At 46.8% G+C, this 23,478-nt stretch overlaps 1 protein-coding gene across 2 annotated transcripts in view; it reads right to left on the bottom strand.

Annotated features, from left to right (window-relative positions):
- Positions 1-23,478, bottom strand: part of itga9 (integrin, alpha 9) — a 539,537-nt gene that overhangs the window by 95,996 nt on the left and 420,063 nt on the right. For both annotated transcript variants that reach the window (XM_085993779.1, XM_085993778.1), the window contains 2 exons: positions 18,519-18,608; positions 13,325-13,433 (listed from right to left, as the gene is read on the bottom strand). In XM_085993779.1, the coding sequence (XP_085849905.1) occupies positions 13,325-13,433; positions 18,519-18,608 (199 nt within the window). The remainder of the gene's footprint in view (positions 1-13,324; positions 13,434-18,518; positions 18,609-23,478) is intronic.

The following is a 23,478-nucleotide window of genomic DNA, read 5'->3' on the forward strand; positions in this document are numbered from 1 at the left end:
GTGGTGGTGAGCCACCTTCTTGAACCGCTGCAGTCCGTGTGGTGAAGGTGCTCCCACAGTGCTGTTAGGGAGGGAGTTCCCGGATTTTGACCCAGCGACGATGAAGGATCGGCGATATACTTCTAAGTCAGGATGGTGTGTGACTTGGAGGGGAACTTGGAGATGGTGGTGTTCCCATGCGCCTGTTGCCCTTGTCCTTCATGGGTTTGGGAGGTACTGCCGAAGAAGCCTTGGCGAGTTGCTGCAGTGCATATTGTAGATGGTACGTCGGTGGTGGAGGGAGTGAATGTTTAAGGTGGTGGATGGGGTGCCAATCAAGTGGGCTGCTTTGTCCTGGATGGTGTCAAGCTTCTTAAGTGTTGTTGGAGCTGCACTCATCCAGGCAGGTGGAGAGTATTCCATTACACTCCTGACTTGTGCCTTGTAGATGATGGAAAGGCTTTGGGGAGTCAGGAGGTGAGACACTCGCTGCAGAATACCCAGCCTCTGACCTGCTCTTGTTGCCACAGTATTTATGTGGCTGGTCCAGTTAAGTTTGTCAAGAGGATTCTTGACAGATCGGAAATGCCGGTTTTCAGTGCATGCGCTCGCATGCCTGAAACTGGCATTTCCGATGTCCCTACAGGTGCGTACACAGCTCGTACCCACCCGTAGGCATCAGAAAATACGGGCCACTCTGCTTTTCTATCTTTCCTACCAAAGTGGATAATTTCACATTTCTCCACATTATATTCCATTTGCCATGTTCTTGCCCACTCACTTAGCCTGTCTATATCTACTTGAAGCCTCTTTGCATCCTCCTCACAACTTCATTCCCACCCAGCTTTGTATCATCAGCAAACTTGGATATATTACATTTGGTCCCCTCATCCAAATCATTGATATAGATTGTGAATAGCTGAGGCCCAAGCACTGATCCTTGCAGTACCCCACTAGTTACAGCCTGCCAAACCAAAAATGACCTGTTTATTCCTACTCTCTGTTTTCTGTCCGTTAACCAATCCTCAATCCATGTTGGTGTTTTACCCCCAATTCTATGATTCCACGTTTGTTTAATAACTTCTTGTGTGGCACCTTATCGAATGCCTTCTGAAAATCCAAATACACCACATCTACTGGTTCCCCCTTATCTATTCTGTTAGTTATAACCTCAAAAAACTCTAACAGATTTGTCAAACACGATTTCCCTTTCATAAATCTGTGTTGACTGCCCAATCCTATTATTATTTTCTAAGTGCCCTGTCACCACGTCCTTAATAATAGATTCTAGCATTTTCCCTACTACTGATGTCAGGCTAACTGGTCTATAGTATCCCATTTTCTCTCTCCCTCCTTTCTTAAATAGTGAGGTTACATTTTCTACCTTCCAATCCACGGGAACCATTCTAGAATCTATGGAATTTTGGAAAATGACAACCAAAGCATCCACTATCTCTAGCCAACTCTTTCAAAACCCTAGGATGTAGGCCATCAGGTCCAGGGCATTTATCAGCTTTCAGTCCCATTAATTCTCCAGTACTATTTTTTTACAAATACTAATTTCTTTCAGTTCCTCATTCTCGCTAGAGCCTTCGTTCTCCACTATTTCCGGGAAGTTTTTTTTACATCTTCTTCCGTGAAGACAGACACAAAGGCCGTGATTTTACCATCGGCGGCGGATTGGAGTCGGGTTGGCTAGTCGGCGGGTTCCGGTCCCATCCGCTCTAAATTAACTATTTTCCCTTAACTGGGCTTATTAAGCGAGTCGTGCATGTTACCCGGCCCAATCAGTGGGTTCGGGTCTGCTGCTCGCCTCGATTCAGCTACATTTAAGGGGCCCATGCAGCCTTGTGGTTTTTCATTCATATTCTAATGCTTCTCAGTGTGGCAGATAGCGATATGACTGCTTCAAGAGCAAAGGCCTCTCCGAGATTTGATGATGACTCCCTCCATGCTCTTGTGGAGGGAGCGAGAGGGTGGAGGGAGGTTCTGTTCCCCTCCAATGGACGGAGGAAGCCTCTTCAGCAAACCAAGGCAGCCTGGCTGCAGATTGTTGAGGAGGTGAGCGTCAGGTCCTTGTGCTCATCACCTGGGGTCAGTGCCGCAAAAGGGTCAATGATCTGCTACACTCAACAAAAGTGAGTATAACATCACACTTACCTTCAATCTGCTCCCCATCTCCTCTCATCACCAGCACTCTGCATTGTCAACCTACTCCTGCACATCCCAACTTATCCTTACATCCCTTGCACCCTCACCCATCCCTCTCTATGTACAGACTCACTCCACCACTCTACGATGCACCCCTCACACTCGCTCTCACTGTTATGCAATGACAACAACTAATAACACACAGGGAGGGCCCTTGGTATTGGCACCTCACTCCCTCTTTGTCTCCCTCTAAGCATCTATGCTATGGATTCCCTACACTCACGCCAACATTCTCGCTCAACCTCCACTTGTGTCCCTCATTGCAGGAAAAGAGAGCCCACAATAAGAGGGGGGGGGGGGAGGACAGGAGGAGGGCCACCTTCCATGGCGCACTTGACCACCGCTGAGGAGGCTGCTCTCGACATCGTCGGAGGTGCAGAGGAGCTGGAAGTGGGGGACAGTCAGACGGGCGCAGTAGAGCAAGCTGGTGACAGAATAGATTTGCAACCCTCTCATTTAGATTGCATGAGTGACTGATATGGCATCTGATGTTCATACAGTTTGAGTTCTGAGCATCTGCACAATGGGATGTGTCTGCTACGTTAATATCACATGTCTAACTCATGCCTTTACTCCCCCACAGGACCATCGAGAGCCCCCCTCCTCACTGTCCGGAAGTCTCCTCTGAGGAAGCTGCAACCTCTGAGGGAGCAGGGTCAGCAGAATTGAGCGCACCCAGCACCAACGCAGAGACGCACACCTCGGCGGGTCATTCGCGAGATTGATTAGTGTTGTCACCTGGTGTCTCACAGCTCACAAGTGAGCATCAGCAGATGGTGGAGACAGGGACAGCAGTGGAGAGTCCTCGTCGGAGGTTGCAGGATGCTCCTAGCTCTGCTCAGCTGCATGTGGACGCTGTGCCTCTGGGGCCATCCAGAAAGAGAGCGGTGCTGGAGCTTCAGGAACAAGTGCAGGAGGCTCTGACAGGGTTTGCAACCACGGTAACTGCGAGTGTGCAGAGAATGGAGGAGTCCATCTCAAACATGAGCACTGCCATGGTGCACGCAATGGCGAATGTAGATGCCACCATGGAAAGGATGGCAACCTCCATGGAGGACATAAATCGCCAGACTCAAATGAACATGTTGACTCTTCTAAATAGATGGTCTGCTATGGAGGATAGATGAGGAGAGGCACCAGAGGTACATGGATGTTCCCATTATGATGACTGTCAGTACAGAGATGGGTCCTCATGGCCCCACTGATGTGCAGCAAGGTGCTCTCCAGCTACTTGCTAGCAGTGAAGTGCAGGTAACCCATGAGAGGAATGATGGTGGTCGACAACAAGGAAGTGTGGGCTCCTCTCCAAGCGCTTAAACTCCCATGCCCTCGGTCAGAGCCCCAGATTCCTCATCCAACTGAGATGGCCGTCTCGGCCCCTGCACAGCCGCAGGAGGAGCAGACTGTTGTGGAGCCCTCCCAGGCTCCCAAACCCAGAGGACCCCTGCCAAAGGCATTGAAGCAGGAGCAGCACGAAAGTGAGCAAGGTGCCTCAACACCTGCTGAAGCCACAGGGGAAGCACCACGTAGAAGCACGCGTAAGAGAAAGTTAACACACAAATAGTCACAAGGGGAGTCACTTGGGTATTTTGACCTAATACAAAGTGAAGATTCTCATCGTTATTTCAATTGTAATAAAGAAATGCGATGGCAAAGATTCAAAGAGTTGGCCTATGTGTGCTCAGAAATGGAAGTGTCACAGTGAGGGGTCAGGGCGTCTTTCATCTGAGAGCGATAGGAACCCACAGTTTAGTGTACAGATGCTGTATGGTGTGTTAAGAAGGTCGGCCAGACACTCATTGCCATGTGCCAGCCACATGTTTGCTGCGTAATCTTACATGAATCTGGCATGGATTAGTACACCCCTTGCCTCACGGCCAGCAATGTGCTCGATGCTGGTGGAACTGGCACATGTGCCTCCGCAAGATCTACCTCCCCCAAGGAGGAGGAGGAGGCTCTGCACTGAGCCACTGGTTCCTCAGGCAGCGTTAAGCCACGCTGCAGTGCGATGTTGTGCAGGGCGCAACAGACTACGATGATTCTGGAGACCCTGGCTGGTGAGTACCGTGGGTTTCCACCAGATCTGTTGAGGCATCTGAATCGCATTTTGAGCAAGCTGCTGGTTTGCTTTATGATGCTTCTGGTGGAAATGTGGCTCACATTGTACCGCTCCTCAGCTTCGTTTGATGGCCTCCTCATCGGTGTCATTAGCCACATCTTCAGGGGATAGCCCTCGTCTCCAAGTAGCCATCCATAAAGTTGGGTTGGTGGATTGAAGAGCTGAGGCACAGTAGACTGCCGCAGGATGAACGAGTCATGGCAACTGCCAGGGAACTTGGCGCAAACATGCATAATGTTCTTCCTGTGGTTACACACCAGCTGGACGTTCAGGGAGTGGAAGCCCTTGCGGTTGACAAATACAGCTGGGTTGTGATGGGGTGCCCTAATGGCCACATGTGTGCAGTCGACGACACCCTGCACCCTTGGGAAACCTGTCATATCTGCAAAGCCAACAGCACGCACGGTTACACTTGCTTCATCCATGGAGAAGTGGATGTAATTATGCGACTTTGCAAAGATGGCATCGGTAACCTGCGTGATACAAGTGAAGTGTGGGTGGCCAACTGGGACTGATGTCTGGTGCTGATCCCTGGAAGGACCCTGAAGCAAAGAAGTTGAGTGCGGTGGTGACTTTGACAGCCACTGGTAAGGAGTGCCCACCCGCTCCTCTGGGCTCCAGGTGCTGGTCCAGCATTGTGCAGGTGTCAGCGACTACCTCTCGTGAAAGTCACATCCTCCTTTGGCACTGCTGCTCACTCATGTTGAGGAAGCTCATCCTCGGCCTGTAAACCCTGTGTTGGGGGTATCTCCTGCGGCGATGTGCAGGCCTGCGCTGACGCCCTCTGCCCTGTGCAGCATCAGCTGGGTGAGGAGAAGGTTGGCGCTTCTGTTGTTGCTGCTGCTGTTGTGCCTGGTTCTGCTGCTGCCGCGGCTGCTCTTCCTCCGATTCTGAGGACCAGGTGAGAGGGTATAAATGGTTCCCATTCCGCTGGTATATATCTCAGTTGAGGAATAGATGTTATAAGCGCTCAGTCAATGTGGGGAGAGGGTTTTCCCAAGGAGGTCGCAGTGCATATGGTTCTCAACTTAAACACTTACAAGCTCAATAGACCTGCAAAATGTGTTCCAAAACCTCAAAACACAAAGTTCTGTCATCTGAAAGGCAGCCATGTTACAGGTCCGCTTTTAAGCTGCAGGAGCAGCCGTCAAGAATTCAGCGAGTTGCTGAACCCGACACAATCAGCTGGCGTGTTTGTCGCATGACGTGCAACACGCTGAAAAAGTACTAAAATGGGAAGAGCCTGGTAAAAATGGGATTATGTAGGCAGTTAACAAGCTGTTAACTGCCTTAAGTGCCTCTCCCGCCGCTTGGTGTCGGGTCTGATCGGGACTCGCAGACCCAACACTTTGCAAAGTTGCGTGGAGGCGGGATGGTGGCGGGTTTCCAACCCGCTGTCAATCGCGGCCACAGTACCATTTCCTTAGTCCCCATTATACTTTCTCCTGTCTCAGCCTGTAAGGGACCTACATTTACTTTCGCTAATCTTTTCCTTTTTACACACCTATAGAAGCTATTACAGGGTGTTTTTATGTCTCTCGCTAGTTTACTCTGGTATTCTATTTTCCCTTTCTTTATCAATTTCTTGGTTCTCCTTTGCTGAATTCTAAACTCCTCCCAATCCTCAGGCTTACTACTCTTTTTGGCATCATTATAAGCCTCTTTCTTTGATCTAATACTATCTTTAACTTCTCTTGTTAGCCACGGTTGGACCACTTTTCCTGTGGGGGTTTTTGTGCCTTAAAGGAATGTATATTTGTTGTAAATTATGTATTAATTCTTTAAATGCTAGCCATTGCTTCTCTACCATCATACCTTTTGATGTAGTTTCCCAATTGATCTTAGCCAACTCGCTCCTCATACCTATGTAGTTTACTTTGTTTAGATTTAAGACCCTAGTTTCATAGTTAATGAAATCACTTTCAAACTCAATATAAAATTCTATCATATTATGCTCACTCTTTGCTAAAGGCCCCTTTACTACAAGGTTATTAATGAACCCTTTCTCATTGCACAATACTAGATCTAAAATAGCCTGTTCCCTAGTTGGTTCCTCAATATACTGATCTAGAAAACTATCTTGCATACATTCCATGAATTCGCCCTCCACACTATTACTGCAAATTTGGTTTGCCCAGTCTATATGTAGATTAACGTCCCCCATTATCACTGTATTACCCTTGTTACATGCATCTCTAATTTACTGATTTATACTCTGTCCTACATTACAACTATTGTTTGGGGGCCTATAAACAACTCCCACCAATGTTTTCTGCCCCTTGCTGTTTCTTAGCTCCACCCAAACTGATTCTACTTCTTGATTTTCGGAGCCAAGATCCTTCCTTACTACTGTCTTTATCCCATCCTTTATTATCAGGGCTACCCCTCCCCCTTTTCCATTTTGCCTTTCTCTTCTAAAAGTTAAGTATCCTGGAATATTTAGTTCCCAACTTTAGCCACATTGCAACCACGTCTCCGTAATCGCTATTAGATCAAACCTGTTCATTTCTATCTGCGCTATTAATTCATCTATTTTGTTGCCAATGCTTCACGCATTCAGATATAGTGCCTTTAACTTTGATTTTTTTCTGTTTTTCCCTGATGTTACCTTAGTCATTGATGCCTCTTTACCTTTGTTACTCTTTCTGTCCTTTCCTGACCCACTCTGCTTATTTTTACCCAACACTCTATTTTGCTCTGCAGCCTTGACATTTCTCTCGCTGATTTTAAATTTACTCTTTCCTGAATCTTCCCACCGCTGCCCCCCCCCCCCCCACATTAGTTTAAAGCCCTGTCTACTGCCCTCGGTTCACCAGGACACTGGTCCCAGCCCATTTTAAGTGGAGCCCATCCCAACAGAACAGCTCCCTCTTTCCCCAGTACTGGTGCCAGTGCCCCATGAACCAATACCCCTTCCTCCCACACCTTTGAGCCACGCATTTAAACCTCTAATCTGTTTGTCCCTATGCCAATTTGCACGTGGCTCAAGTAACAATCCAGAGATTATTACCTTTGACATTCTGCTTTTTAATTTGGATCCTAGTTCCTCAAACTCCCTCAGCAGAACCTCATTCCTAGTTCTACCTATGTCGTTGGTTCCTACATGGTCCATGACAACTGGATACTCCCCCTCCCACTCTAAGTTCTCCTCCAGCCGCGATGGGATGTCTTTAACCCTCACACCGGGCAGGCAACACAACCTTCGGAACTCTCGGTCGCGGCTGCAGAGAACAGTATCTATCCCCCTGACTATACTGTCCCCTACCACAACTACATTCCCTTTCACTCCTCCCATTTGAATGGCCTCCTGCACCATGGTGCCATGGTCAGCTTGCTCATCCATCCTGCAGGCCTTTCCCTCATCCACACAGGCAGCAAGAACCTCATACCTGTTGGACAAGGGCAAAGTCTGAGGCTCCTCCAGCACTGCACCTGGGGTCCCCTTGCCTGCCTGAGTTGCATTCACACCCTCCTGTCCCTGACCACTAACCAGCCCTGTACCACTACCTAACCTAAGGGGTGTGACAGCCTCCTGGATCAAAGTGTCCAGGTAACTCTCCCCATCCCTGATGCCCCGCAATGTCTGCACCTCAGACTCCAGCTCAAAAACTCTGAGCTGAAGTTCCCCGAGATGCAGGCACTTACTGCAAACGTGGTTGTCCGGGATCACTGCTCTCCACAAACTCCCACATGCTGCAGTTGCGACACACCGCCTGCACTGCCATCCCTATATGACTTTGATTTATTTAATTAAATTTGTAATTAGGTAACTTTGTTTACAGTGTAATTTCTTGACTACTTACTTAATCTAGATTAAGTTACGGGTACTGAAATTAAATATCTACCTGTAACACAAAGCACTACAAGTAGTGCAGGCAAAAAGCAGCAACTCCTTCCCCCCTTCTCCAAATTCCCACTCTTTCCTAATTCCCAAATAAAACACTGTTTAAGTACACTCCATTTTAATCCCACTCTGTGCTCTGCAGACCTGTTTACTCTTATACTCTAGGAGCCTCACCCAATTTACAAGTGATGACTCAGCTCCCCTGCTCCTGGTGATTCGCGCCTATTCAAGACAAACACTTACAGCTGACTGACGGTTAATTGCCACGGACAGGCAGCTTCTGTTAACTACAGTTTTTAAAGTTCTAGGTTAAAATCAAAATGTTTAAACTAACTTTCACTTTTTACATCTAATGCTTAACAGAAATTCCCACTCTTTCCAAATTCCCAAATAAAACACTCTTGTTTAAGTAGACCCTGTTTTAATCCCGCTCTGTGCAGAACGCCAATACTGAACTCTATAAAAGAACATGGGATGATTCTGCAATCCAGAGCTCCTTCTTAATGAGTGAAAATCACACGCTGCGCAGCCCCAATTTCCGGAGATGTGCCCCGTAAACACTGCTCACTGCTGGGAGCACCAGCTTGACTATGTGCCCTTATTTGTCTCACTGTGACATCCTTCTGTATGGCTCCCAGAGGTAGCCTTTAGAGAGATGGTTTATGTTTTTAGATGTACTTGTTTATACCCTTTATATAATCATCACAACTTGAAAACTCTAAAAAAGGAACAAAGGCAGTGTAATAAGTGGCGGAGTCAGACTTAATGGCAACTTCCCCTCAATTCTAATTGTGGATAAGCTAAGTAAACACGGAATCACAATCTGATTTACTTGTTGCTGAGTAATGCTGCTCACGTCACAAGCTGTAGCACATGTCCACCTTAATCCCACTTTAGAAAGAGTCTCGATAGAGGCTTTCTGACCAGTATTAGCCGAATCATTTTAATATAATGTCCATTGAAAATCCTGGCTGCAAGTTCATTGAAGTAAACTTTTAGACTGCTGCTTACTGAAAGGCTCTTAATGGTCTCGTTAGGACAAACACATTTAAAATGATTTGTTATGTTCCCTTGACTTGGCCGCATAAATTGTTCACGCCACATGAATCCAGTGGGGTGGAACCCTCAGCACTTTAACTAAACTAAAAGTGGACACAAAGGAAAATAGGTGCAATCGGCTCACGTCTTGTTACCTCAATAAGAGCTCAGAATATGCCTCAGTTCACAAGGTAAAACCTGACAACTTTGTAATGCTGCCATTAAACAATCAAGTGCACAAGTGTGTGGCTTGGCTTGTTCAAGCGTTCTACAGCTGGCAGGTTTTCAAACTAGCAGCCGTGCAATATAAAACCTCAGGAAAATGTTCATGTCATTTTGCGGGGATACAGAGACTTGTACAGATTTCAGGTCCAGGATGATACGAGACCATAACTCCTCCCCTGCTGTCATACCTTCCCCATTATGGGAAGGAGCGTGATCAGAATGAGATAAATAAAAGCTGTCACTGGGGCCGAGCAGGCATAGAGCTGGGTTGGGATATGTTCTCGAGCACTAAATGCATTTTCCCAAAGGGGTTGTTTATGTCGGAAGGAATGCTTGTAGAATAAAGCTAGATGTCCCTGCCAAGAATTTACACCATCCCAGAGGTTCAGAAAGGGACTGAGTTTAGTTAAAATAATCCTGAAATCTCTGAATGTTCAAGGCTTGGTAAGGCTCAGAGAAAACTACAGAGTCCTATTTAGTCAACAGGAACAAACTGCAGTGAATGCACCTATAAGTCAGGTCCACACAACCCTTGGTGCTTTTATGGATCAAAGATACTCTTTTATACATTAATGTGCCATAATTGAAATAAACATATATTGCATCAAAGTAGTATTACCCTTAGTCCTCAGAGTACTAATCATCTTGGGTTCACGGTCTAGAACTGTTCTATAAATAGACAAGCCAGATTGTTACTGTGTGGAGTTTGCACATTCTCCCCGTGTTTGCGTGGGTTTCCTCCGGGTGCTCCGGTTTCCTCCCACAGTCCAAAGATGTGCGGGTTAGGTTGATTGGCTATGATAAATTGACCCTTAGTGTTAGGGGGATTAAATACGTGGGGTTACGGGGATAGGGTGGGATATGTGTTGGTGTAGGGGTTATGGGGATCGGGTGGGATATGTGTCGGTGCAGGCTCGATGGGCCGAAATGGCCTCTATCTGCACTGTGGGGTTTCTGTGATTTCTGTGTTACAGACCAGAACTAGGTACACATTAAGTAGGTGCCCAGTGTGTACAGGTCACTGTTTTAGAGCTGCCATTTCTAAACCCTGTAAGTTTGAACTGTAGACGTTAACAGCACAGAGGGATGCCATTCGGCCCATCATATCTGTGCCAGCTCTTTTCTAGAACAATCCAAAAGTGATTCCACTGCCTGGCTCTCTCGCCATGGCCCTAGATCTGCCTCTGCTTCCATTAATTGTCAGCTTTTCCCTTAAAAAGAAGCAAATGATCTCTGGCTCAACCATTCCCTGTGGCAAAGCGTTCTGTACTCCAACAATTCTCTACATAAAGACATTTCTCCTATCCTCTCTCCTCACTCTGTTAGGGATCATTTGAATTTGATGACTTCTGGTCACTGACATTCTAACCAGCAGAAATAGTGGCCCCTGTTTTAAAGGTGGGGAGGGGGGTTGTGGAGGGTGGGGGAGGTGAGGGGAGGGTGCGGGGTGGGGGGGTGAGGGGAGGGTGGGGGGGCGGGGGGGCGGAGGGTGGGGGGGGGGGGTAGAGTGAGTTTGAGCCCTGAAGTGTGCGGCAAACCCGGGCAGTTCGGGGACATGGAGCATTTGCATAGATTTTCCTGGAGACCCACCCCGGTCCAACACCTGACCAGCGGGCAAGAGCAGGCAATCGGTGGCAGGAGGCCAGAGCCAACCATGGGATCGAACCCTGCAGTCACTTAAGTGATGAGGAGGGAGGGAGGGAGGGGAGCTCAAGGCAATGGAGGCCCAAGGTTTCCTTGGGAGGCCCGGGGGAACACGCCTGCTCCTCCTGGCCCATAAGACCACCTAAAATAAAAAAATTTAAACTTAGCTTGTTGGACCACTTTTGACCCACAGTCCACCTCCCGCCAGGTTCAGTCTAACGGTCAAGCCGTCACTTCCCCACTCAGGGATCCGACTTTGATAACAGATCAGGTCCCAATTACATCTTTGGACCCAATCTGCGTATTTAAAGCAGGATCCCTTGCTTTCCTGTGGGTGACCCACTTGCCCTCTCAAAAGAGAAATCTTTGGAATTCTCCTGAATCTTTGGAATTCTCTTCCCCAGAGAGCTGTGGAGGTTGGGTCATTGAATATATTTAAGGTGGAGATAGACAGATTTTTGAACGATAAGGGAGTCGAGGGTTATGGGGAGCGGGCAGGGAAGTGGAGTTGAGGCCAAGATCAGATCAGCCATGATCTTATTGAATGGCGGAGCAGGCTCGAGGGGCCGAATGGCCTACTCCTGCTCCCACGTCTTATTTATTTTCTTAACATCGGGACACGACTGGAAGGCAACGGGATCAGCAGGGTTAAGTTGTTGTCTTTATTTTAGCTGCCCCTCCCCCCCCCACTCCCGGCTCGGTGAGGTAAAATTGGGGCCAGTGTTTCCCTATTCACTCTATCAAAACTGTTTATCATTTTAAAATTCTCTAATAAATCTTCTCTTAGCCTGTTCTGCTCCAGTGGAAACAGTCCCAGTATCTCCAGCCTTTCCTCACAACTATAAGTTTCCATCGTTCACAGGTCGCTTCTGTAAGTCTAAGAAACAATTTACGATTGAGGGCTGCTAACAGACAGCCCTTTGTAGCCCAGCTTCAGATGATGGTACTGGTCAAATCAGAGAGTTCAGTGCAGGATCCAAGAAATCAAGAGTGCTGCAAGTCGGAAGCACCGAGCTCTACATTTGATTCTGTGACCTGCTTTCCTGGAGTAAAACCTTTATAATGCTTAAAGTCAAATGTTAACAATTGCCAGAAATAGACAATGTTCTGAGATCTGCTAATGCAAACACAAAATAAAATAGCCTACACTTCACCTCAGTGAAGTGTACAGTGCCTGACTCTCCTTGCCAGCATTTTAAAACCTGTTAACAAGCTACAAAACCCATTAGTTGACTTCCTGTGAAAGGAGCTGGTGGATGTCAAACTAGTAAGCACAACCTGTTGTTCTCCCCTTTGTTTTCTTGGGTATATTCTGACATGAGCAGGGGATGCTGAGGATGCCTGTGAGTGCAGGTCTCTGTTGAAGCACAAGATAGGACAGGTAGATAAGGTGATTAAAAAGGCATATGGGATACATGCCTTCATTAGCCGAGGCATAGAATATAAGAGCAGGGAGGTTATGATGGAGCTGTACAAAATGCTGGTCAGGCCACAGCTGGAATACTGTGTGCAGTTCTGGTCGCCGCACTATAGGAAGGATGTGATTGCTTTGGAGAGGGTGCAGAGGAGATTCACCAGGATGTTACCTGGGCTGGAGCGCTTCAGCTATGAAGAGAGACTGGGCAGGCTGGGGTCGTTTTCCTTAGAGCAGGGAGGCTGAGGGGGGAACTGATTGAGGTGTACAAAATTATGAGGGGCATAGATAGGATAGGAACTTTTCCCCTTAGTAGAGGGGTCAATAACCAGGGGCATAGTTTCATGGTAAGGGGCAGGAGGTTTAGAGGGGATTTGAGGAAAAACTTTTTCACTCAGAGGGTGGTTGGAATCTGGAACTCACTGCCTGAAAGGGTGGTAGAGGCAGGAACCCTCACAACATTCAAGAAGCATTTAGATGAGCACTTGAAACGCCATAGCATACAAGGCTACGGACCAAGTGCTGGAAAATGGGATTAGAATAGACAGGGCTTGATGGCCGGCGCGGACGCGATGGGCCGAAGGGCCTCTTTCTGTGCTGTATAACTCTATGAGATCATGGAAATACCCCATTTAGGATAGATTTTAAAAATTCACACTCCTGGCGCACTGGGACCAAATTATCCAGAATTCAGGCTCAGGAGCCACTGCGCCCCACACAATTTTTATAACTGGTTAAGGTTGCATAGACTGAAAGGATATTTTGATGGAACAAGTGCACAACCAAGAGGCAGACTACTTGAACCAAATTACTGCCGTATAAGAAATGAATACTGGCTCAGAAATGTCACCTGAAACGTCAAGTTGAATGGTTGAAAGAGGCAGGACATGTCTTCCAGCTGAATAAACTTGGATGCATCCACTGAATCACCATAAATAAAGGAGGCTGGAGAAATAGACCTATTTTAAAGAGAAATTGAGAGTTAACAACACGGACAGGGAGAGGAGGCAGCACCGAGCGAGACCCAGCAATGCCGAACATCAAGAATAAACAAAGTATCAGCATTTATTTTGTTTTATTGGCGGAGAGATTTATTCCTAAACAGCTTTTTTTTTTTAGCACAGCTGAATAAATGCTAGCATCAAGTCTCAAAGCAAGTGGAACTTAAATCTGAAACACTCTCAGAAGCAATGTTTTGAGCTTCAGAACAAAACAGCACCTGCATTTTTTTAACTGAGTTTATCAATAACAAAATGTAAAATAATGTCAGATTGTCATTTTTAATTTATTTAATATGTAGATAATAGAACAAATGTAAAAGTGAGTGTGTAAATTTAATATATAAATTTTATATATATAGTGAATTAAGACGTGACAACATTTATATACAAGAAACTTTTTTATCCGGCACCAACGGGACCGGCGTGGTGCCGGTTTATGAAAAAGTCTGGATTACAGAGAGGTATAGTTAAAAGGTACGAGAGCTCCGTACACAGCAACAAATCCAGGCTTCCCTGTTGCTTAGCAACAGCTGCAGGAACCCCAGCCACAGACCAAGCATCCCTGTTGCTTAGCAACAGATGCAGCAACCCCGATTACACAGCCACAGATCCAGGAACGGCCACTAATATGAAGTAAAACTTACCTGAACCTACTCCTGAATTTTGCCGGTTAACAGAGATTTCCGGTTATTTAGGTGCCGGTAAATCGAGAGTTTCCTGCAGTACCTTTAATTTACAAAATGTTCCAAGGCACTTTGCATGTTAATAGTAAGAGGAACAAAACACTGAGCCAGGAGAGAGAGTTTCAAAGGGACGAAGAGAATAAGAGGGAGTGCCAGAGAGCAGAGCCTAGGTGACTGACGGTTCAGCCAGCAATGCGGGGGACAGAGAGAGGGACAGGAGGCTAGAGACAGAGGGGGTCATTTTTGTTTTCAGCTCCTGGGCAGTAACCTGGCAGGGCAAATCGTCGCCTGTGAAAGAAACTGCCCGATTTTTATTTCCAACAGGGCGTTTTCTCTATCAGGCGGGTTATCCTTTCTGTCTTCTTACCACCTAAGCGGTAAAGATGAAAATTTACCACCGGAGATTCTCGACAGCAAGACTCCATTGTTGGTGCAAACCAACAGCTGGAAAATCCGGAGCACAAGCTGATCCTCACGCCTGTTTCACTGGTCCAGGCGAGCGAGACTCAATTGTCAGAGCAGTGTCTGGCAATTTCCGGGCTGTATTGTGTATAGTTTTTGTACATTTTAATTCATAATGTTTAGCAGCTGAAATAGATGTTAATTTCATGTTAATGGTATGCGGCAAATTGTGGAATTTATCTCTGGATGCCAATGTTGGTTTCGCGCGGGGTGAAATCTGTCATGGGCGGTACCGCAAAATGGCCGATTGCGAACTGGCAACCCGTTTTACAGACCGCCACATATTATTGGGCGGGGTGTAAAATGTGCCGTTGATTCGCTATTGCCCGTTTTGTGCCATCACCCAAGACAAATTTGGGCACCAAAGTCTTTGACAGGTCGATAGCCTGCACACAGCAAATAAAAGAGCCAGTGCACACGTCAATATAACTATCATGCACAGCGCGGAGGGTGCTTTACAGGAACAACTGCTGAGCAATGTGCATGCAGAGGCTCCTGTCAATCGTCCATGGGAATCTCCAGTATGTGTCTCATTGCAAAATGTAAATTAAAATTCTAACATTTAATAAAAACGTACTGATGTTGACAAGGGTTAGTTCTGTGCTAACAACAGAAGACGCTGGAAACACTCAGCAGGTCAGGGCAGCATCCGTGGAGAGAGAAACAGAGTCAACCTTTCAGGTCGAAACCCTTCGTCAGAACTGGAAAAAAGCAGGAAAAGGAACAGATTTAAAAGCAAGTTTAGGGGCTGGGAAATGGGGGAGGGGATGAAAGAACAAGAGGGAAGGTCTGTGATAGGATGGAAGGCAGGAGAAGTAAAGAGGGATTAAGAGATATTCAAGGCAAGAGGAGATGGTAATGGGACAGGTTATGTGGACCCGGACAGCTTTGAGATAGAGTGCGTTGGTGCTGCTGAAGAGAGAGGTCGAGAGTGTTCATGTGGCGCCGCACGACGTTGAGCGTGGATCTCAAGATGCGGCGAGAGCAGTAGTTCGAGGAGCGATGAATATCTTGGAGAATATCTTCGTTCTGTGCTCCTGCACTCACAAGGAGTGCAGGTTGGAGGATCAAGGACTCACTGCTGTAGCTCTGTCTCCAAACTCTGCTCACTCTGAGTGCAGCTTCACCACTGCGAATGCCGAAATTACCCCTGCAATGCCTTTCCTTCTTTTCTAAACCATTTATGTCCGCAGGGTAAATGGAAGGTAAGTGCGAATGTTGTTGGACTCATCAATATCGACTCTCTAACTCATAGGGCTACTGCTGCTTAAATGCCCTAATCTCGCCAGCCCCACCCACCACATGCAAGTGCCACTGGGGAGGCGGGGCTCAGCTTCTCATCCCATTTCCCTTTCGTCTGCCCCTGTTACAGCTCCTCGCCAGGACCAACGGGTGGTGGATGGTGACAATGACAACAATGTCCAAGTATAGGCCTCCTCTCCCTCCAATGTGGTCCCGTACACTCTGTGGTCCCACCTCCTCTTGCCTTGAATATCTCTTAACCTCTCCTGCTTTCTATCCTATCACTCACCTTCCCTTTTGTTCTTTCATCCCCTCTCCCTTTTCCCAGCCCCTAAACTTGCTTTAAAACCTGTTCCATTTCCTGCTTTTTTCCAGTTCTGACGAAAGGTCTTCGACCTGAAACGTTAACTCTGTTTCTCTCTCCACGGATGCTGCCTGGCCTGCTGAGTTTTTCCAGCGTTTTCTGTTGTGGTCCCGTACACTATCTGGGTAAGTCCCGGTCGGCTCGGAGCCCTACAAAGGCACAGCTCCCTCTTCATTTGCAGGGCGCACGTGCCGGTTTACGGGCCTTCACCGCCTTCTGCGGAGCTACGGAAGCCTCCCTCCCCACTGCAGCACCCCTGCGGTTTCCTCCTCAACCTCGGCAGACTTCCACCTGGCAGTAGGAATCCTACCAGGAGAACTGCCATTTATGGCCAATGAACCACAACCCAAAGAAAATGGGTCAGTGTTGTGGTGGGGTCAAAGGGGCAAGTGGAAGATCCGTCCTGCCATACCAGCCCATTAAGTGTGATGAACTGTACACTCACACACAGACAACCATCTATGGCTCATATCTTCAAAGCAGCACAGGCTTACAGCACCCAAAGGGTTAATTAACCCAATGGGATGTTTCTCTTCGACAAAGCTGCAGAAAGATTAAAGCTGCAAATTTCTAAAGTAGCACTGGAGAAATGACTCGGGAGTCAGTGAACCCATTAATAACAAATCATTAACTCTGACACTGCAGCGAGCTCTCCTCTACACAAAAAGCACAGAGAGGAAGTCATCTGACAACACAGAAGGCCTGCAACATCCTTTGGAAACTCCACACGGCGACAAACTACACTCCCCTGGTGCCTCCCTCCAGTCCTTCCTGCAGCGACTATTATCAGAAGATCTGCCTTTCTCATTACTCTGTAACTCAAAACACCTTTCCACCGCTCCTATCACTCTGTACCCCAGTATGATCAGTTGTCCCTCCTCGCCCATTACTCTATAAACCAGTAGTATCAGGTCTCCCCCCACTCCTATTACTCTATAAACCAGTACTCAGTTCTCCCTACTCTCGTATTACTCTATAACTCATTACAATTATATCCCCCCTCTGGTATTTTCCTAATTGTATAATGCAGTAACTGTCAGCCTCTCCTTCTTCATTCCATTCCTCTTTTACTGACCGCAGATTGAACAGGCCCATAAATTCAGTCCCAATACGGCGGGCAAAATGCAAGCACACAATTCCAGCTGGAAGCACTCGCCATGTTAGGAGAGGAAAACAAATCATTCTGCAGTGTCTTCGCCTGCCGCAACACCCCCCACCCCCACCCTCCTACCTCCCGACATGACACAGCCTCCAATTTCCCTTCCCGGTCTCTGATTCCCCCTCCCCTCCCTCTGATCTCCCGACCCAGCCTCCGTTTCCCTGCCCTCCAACCCCCCTCCCCACCCCCTCACCCCACTCCCCACCCACCACCCCACCCACTCCCGCAACACCCCACCCCCTCACCCACCAGCAGCCAAATCTGGATTTACTCTTCACTGGCTGGCTGTTTGCGCCACTCCAGCTTGATGTTAATGAGGCCAGAGGCCCAATATTACATCGTTACATAGAAACATAAGGGATAGGAGCAGGACTAGGCCATTCGGCCCCTCGAGCCTGCTCCGCCATTCAATGAGATCATGGCTGATCATCCAAACTTAGTACCCTGTCCCTGCCTTCTCCCCATATCCCTTGATCCCTTTAGCCTTAAGAAATATATCTAACTCCTTCTTGAATATATTTAATGAATTGGCCTCAACTGCCTTGTGTGGTAGAGAATTCCACAGGTTCACCACTCTCTGGGTGAAGAAATTCCTCCTCATCTCTGTCCTAAATGGCTTACCCCTTATCCTTAGACTGTGATCCCTGGTTCTGGACTCCCCGACCATCGGGAACATCCTTCCTGCATCTAGTCTGTCTAGTCCTGTTAGAATTTTATAAGTTTCAATGAGATCCCCTCTCATTCTTCTAAACTCCAGCGAGTATAAGCCCAATCGACCCAATCTCTCCTCATACGTCATTCCTGCCATCCCAGGTATCAGCCTGGTGAATCTTCGCTGCACTCCCTCCATGGCAAGAACATCCTTCCTCAGATAAGGTGACCAAAACTGCACACAATACTCAAGGTGCGGTCTCACCAAGGCCCTGTACAACTGCAGCAAGAATATTGGGTGCTCCTCAGGCCTCAGCATTCAGGCGCAGGGATTCAACCTAACGCACCCCCCCGCCGTCACTTCCCCAGCCCACACACCCAAAAATGGGTGCACCTGAATTTCCACCCCTTAATCTTTTTGTGGCAAATTGTGTTCCAGCAATAGTCACTTCAAATCTTGCCAGTACATTGATGGACTTTACCCTGTAACAGCCGTGTCCACTTCGTGTTTCAGAGGCATTGTGAGGAGGAGTGTGTTGTCGTGTAGAGATTCATTACGCTCCACATTCCCACTGCAGAAAAGAAACACAAACTATCTTAAAGACTGCATCAACCACGTAAAAAGAAAAACAAGTTAGACATTTCAAACTGTGTTGTCAGAAACAATATGGAGCTAAATAAATATAATGCTGTGGTTTGAAGACAATTACGTTGTGGGGGGATATTTCCTGAGTTACCACCGTTGGTACAAAGTCTGAAAAACGGCCCTTACACCTTCTCAAACTGCTTTGTGTTTGAGTGTTAGAAGTCACAACCATAACAGCTGCACCATTCAACATTTCTGAAGAGTATGTTCGAATATTGCGATCATTTGATATTTTTGTAGACAAGTAATGATGTCCCATTGGATTAGAAAGGAAACTTAGGGCAGCGGGGGAATTCCAGACTTAAATGCAATGTTCACTGAATGTTAACCTCAAAGGTCACGCGAATGGATTGGAAACACTCCTGTTGGCTCGAAGCCCCTCAAGTTCAAGGTGAATGGAGCAAAAATCAAAGTGCTGCTTGGCCCAAGAGACATGCATCCCAGTGTCGGAAGCACAAGGAATCTCTGCTTCAGCTATCAGAGCCAAAGTTAAAGATAACAGGAACAAAACTCCATTCAGATTTAGTTTAGGGACCGCACGTGTTAGGACATTTTAAGGAATAAAAAGATGCCGGAAATCTGAAATCAAAACAGAAAATGCTATAAATATACAGCAGGTCGGTCAGCATCCGGGAAGAAAAACACAGGCTATTCTTTCAGGTGCGGACCCTTGATTAGAACTGGAAAATGAAAGATAAGCAAGCTATTTCATGGAACTGAACAAAACGAAAATGAGGGGGGGGAGGAGGAGAGGTAATGGGTTGAAGGTTTTATTGAAAAGCTGGAAAGAAGTGAACACAGGTGGAGGATGTATGAACCAACTGCAGGGAGGTGGTTCTCATTCACGGTGGTAACTTTGATTAAAGGCTCAAAGATACACAGAGCTGAGGAAGGGGTCGGAGGTCAGTCTTTATCTCTCTCTCCCTCTCTGGAGAAGTCAGTCTAGAGACATCCGAGTCCGAGGCCGTCAAGAGATATCACACTTTCTAGTCAGACAGGGAGAGACTGTGTATGTCCCGAAGTGAAGCTGATTTGCGTGCTAGCCCGTTAGTGCTCACTGAGCTCCAGCAGCTCTTGGATGTCCATCCACGTGAGGCCTGACCATGAAAACGGTTTGGGCGTTGGGTGCCCTCGGGCACGTGTCGCAAACGCCCCACCCGCTGCCCGCCTGGTTTACACCACAGTCAACAATTGCCCCCACATGCGATTGGAGTATATATAGGGTGACCAGGTGCGCTGAGTACACTGTTAATAAAGGGGAGAACTTTCAACTTTGGCAGGGGCGGAAAACTGGAGGTGTCGGATCGGCAGTCAACGGAAAGGAAAATCAGGCAGGGTGGGCAATGGATGGCAGATAGGATACTGCCAGCTTACCACCCACACTGAAATCAAATGTTACCCCCATTGTGTTCTGAGTAAACAGAGAGTGGCAATGAGTTCAGATACACAGAAGATGGCAATGTGTTCTGGGTTCACACAGGGTGACAACAACCCAGAAATTCGGGTCTCCACGGGTGAGTACGCATGGGGTACTCACCCGTAAGCCCAATGGAAGTGCCGGTTTCGTGCATGCACTGCGCATGCGCGGGAAACCGGCACTTCCGTTCCCCTGAAGGAAGGGGTTCAGAAGTCGAACGCATGCGCCGGAGAGGCAGCGCGTGCGCATTGAACTTACGTTTTTTTTGCAGGTTTTCCCAGTCGCAAGACCTGCTTTTAACAAGGTAAGTGGTGAATTAATTAAAATTAAAACATTTTTTCCACAGGTTTATTATTTTTAAATACTTTGAAGAAAGGTAAGTTTATTTTTAGCCCTGTTAGAAAATGTAATTAATTTTTTCAAAAATTTAAATTATTGTTTAAAATAGTTATTTCATGTAATTTATAGTTTATTTTAAAAATGTGATTTTTTAAAAAATTTATTTGAAAATTTAGTGATGTTTTGGGGTTTATAGTATTTATAGGTTTGACAGGTCTTCCTGTCAAACTTATGAATGGAGATTCCCTCTTACGATTGGCTCTCCATGGTCCACGTGACCCCAGGGGACGCTTCAAACTAACTGCGCCCCTGGGATACGCAAGCACTGCGCGCCGGCAGTTGGAGCAGGCCCAGGATCAGAATTCCACGCGGGCCCACAGCTCAACAGTCAGCGCGCTAGGTAAGTGCAGGTCGGAGGCTTGCACCCGTGGGAAGCCCCCGACCCGAATTTCTGGGCCAATGTATTTTGAGTACACATAAAAGGACAATATGTTGTGGGTATGCAGAAGACGGCAATACGTTTTGAGTATGCAGAGGCTGCAATGTCTTCTGAGTGCGCAGAGGATAGCAATGTGTTTGTAGTACACAGAGTTTGGTCATTTGTGCTGAATATACAGAGGCTGGCAATGTGTTGTGGGCATGCAGAAGATAGCAGTGTATGTTGGGTGGATAGAGGCTGGTAATTTGTACTGGGTAAACATGGAACAAAATGTTTTCTGGATTGATGAAGGACGGCAATGTGTTCTGAGTGGACAAGAGCCTAGCAATATATTTTGGGTACATCAAAACTGGCAATGTTCCACTCATAATGCTAGCAGTGTTGTGGTAAATGCATTGTAATGTTTTTAAATTAATTCCCATGGAAAATACTGGCAAAACTGTCTGAGGAACGTCATCGCAGCTTGCTGGCGTGAGTAGACCTTTGCACCCATCCCAGCTTCCCAGGTACAATAAAGTAGCCTACATATACAGTGCTGCAGACGATGTACTGACCTTTTCGAATCCAATTCAAACAGTGAAAGATAATGGAGAGGAGAGCCACTGGGGTAGGATTTGTTTTGGCCAAGTGCCAAGAGCAGCTGAGATGCATCTTTGACTTGCCAGTCATTGTCTGAATAAGTACTCATAACCCCAAAACCAAACTTCTCAGAGAGCTGGAGTTCCGCTGCAATGAGATGCCTAATGAGGATCAGTGGGAGGAGAAGCTCCAGGGGACGTCTGGCCAAGGGCAGCTCGTGCAGCTGAAGTAACTGTTCAGTCAGGGAATGTGTGGATATCGGTCTAAATTCGGAAATCTGGTAAACACTATGAACTGGCCCCTGTCCCAATGAAGGACTAGCATTGCATTTCTACAGCGCTCTTCACGACCTCAGGACATCCCAAAGCGCTTTACAGCCAATGAAGTACTTTGGAAGTTCAGTCACTGGTGTAATGTAGGAAATGGTCACAAAAGGTACGCTGGCCGAAAATGGTCCACTAAAGCTTGGCGAGTGAACTCAAGATATTAGAGCACATAAAATTACTGGAAACAAGATTACGAGGCAAATATTTGGGAGGTGAATATTACTTTGTTTCACAGTGCTTGGATTCTTCTCAAAATTGAATCTCTTGTTCCTACTTATCAAATGATGTTAATTTGACTACTGCAATATTTTCTTTTTTGTTTGGCTAACCTAAAAATTATAATTAATTAACATTTGATTTTAAAAAGAAAAAAGGTTAATTTTGGAATTGTTCCATTAGATCGTTTCTTTCCAGTGAGCCAGAATGGACCCGCTCCAGGAGAAAAACACTTGGCCCCTTTTGGCAGTGCCAGGTTCATTGTGGGATGGCTCTTGTATCCCGAGGAGACTTGGGCCTGATTCCACAAAAAGCATGGAACTTGGCTATTGAGTTCATCAGGAAATAGCTTTGGAGAAACAGTGTAAATAATCTGAATGTACCTGGTTTGTGTCAGGCCCAGAAATGTCAGTGTGTTCAAAAGTTTGCTGACTGAGAGTCTGTAAGTGGTAAAATGTAATTACATCTTAAACTATTAACCAGGTCAGTGGGTAGTTGTTGATTTTGCTAATAACTGTTTGCATTTCTGCCATATATGGAATCGAACCCTGAATACTTGTGAGCATTCAGCCAGACTCCTAAAACTACTAATCTTAGCTTATTAAGGTTTCCTCTGATTAAATCCATACAATTTTTTCACTGTTATTTTCATTCAAGAAATTCAACTCATATTTGAACTCTTGTACGTTAGTGTAACTACTATCAGTTGATAGCTCCACAGGGACATATTTGAGCATTCTTTGTTATTTTTCAAAGGACGACACTTTGAGCACTTGTACAGCAATACGAGCTTCAGCCAGGGTAGTTAGACTAACCAATACATTGGAACAATGATGAATTGAGCAACGGATAGATGACCTCAATAGACCAAGGATTGGATTACAAAGTGAACAGATTAAAGAGTGTGAGCTGCATCCTGCTCTGAAACACCAAGGCCAAATGGGCTTTTGTGGCTTACTATGGGTTCTTGTGTTTCTAACACGCACGTCCCACAGAACCAGGGGCTTAGACTAGATTCAGCGCAAAGACCAGCTTTCGTTTAATACAACCAATGCTTGGGATTCCGACTGGAAGGCATTAATCTCGACAGGGGGCATGGCCCCCTCTCCCCCAGAGCCTGCTCTCACCCCCCCCCCGTGGATCATTAAAATGGTAAAACGTCCCTTCTTTTAGGCTCATCTTTCCTGATGTCCAGTTTCTGCTGATAAAACACTGGGCTGGATTGGAAGCTGCTTTTGCATTGCAGCCCAAGTCTCAGGAGATTGAGTCAATTGAGCCACCGTCTTGCATTCAACGGCGCAGCCGGTCTTTCTGGGGCCTGCCATTTTGTGTACATGCTGAACTGGTCCTGTCATTTTCCCCCCAGTGTATGGTGTAGTGACATCATGATGTTGAGTCAAGACTGAGTGGTCAGCGGCACCCGTGAGTGATGACATGACGGCGCCACCAAGGTGTGCTGCCACCACTCGAGCAGAGGGCT

The sequence above is a fragment of the Somniosus microcephalus genome, chromosome 7 (assembly GCF_052327205.1).
Source record: "Somniosus microcephalus isolate GS21.2 chromosome 7, FLI_Smic_1.0, whole genome shotgun sequence".
Classification (NCBI taxonomy): Eukaryota; Metazoa; Chordata; class Chondrichthyes; order Squaliformes; family Somniosidae; genus Somniosus; species Somniosus microcephalus.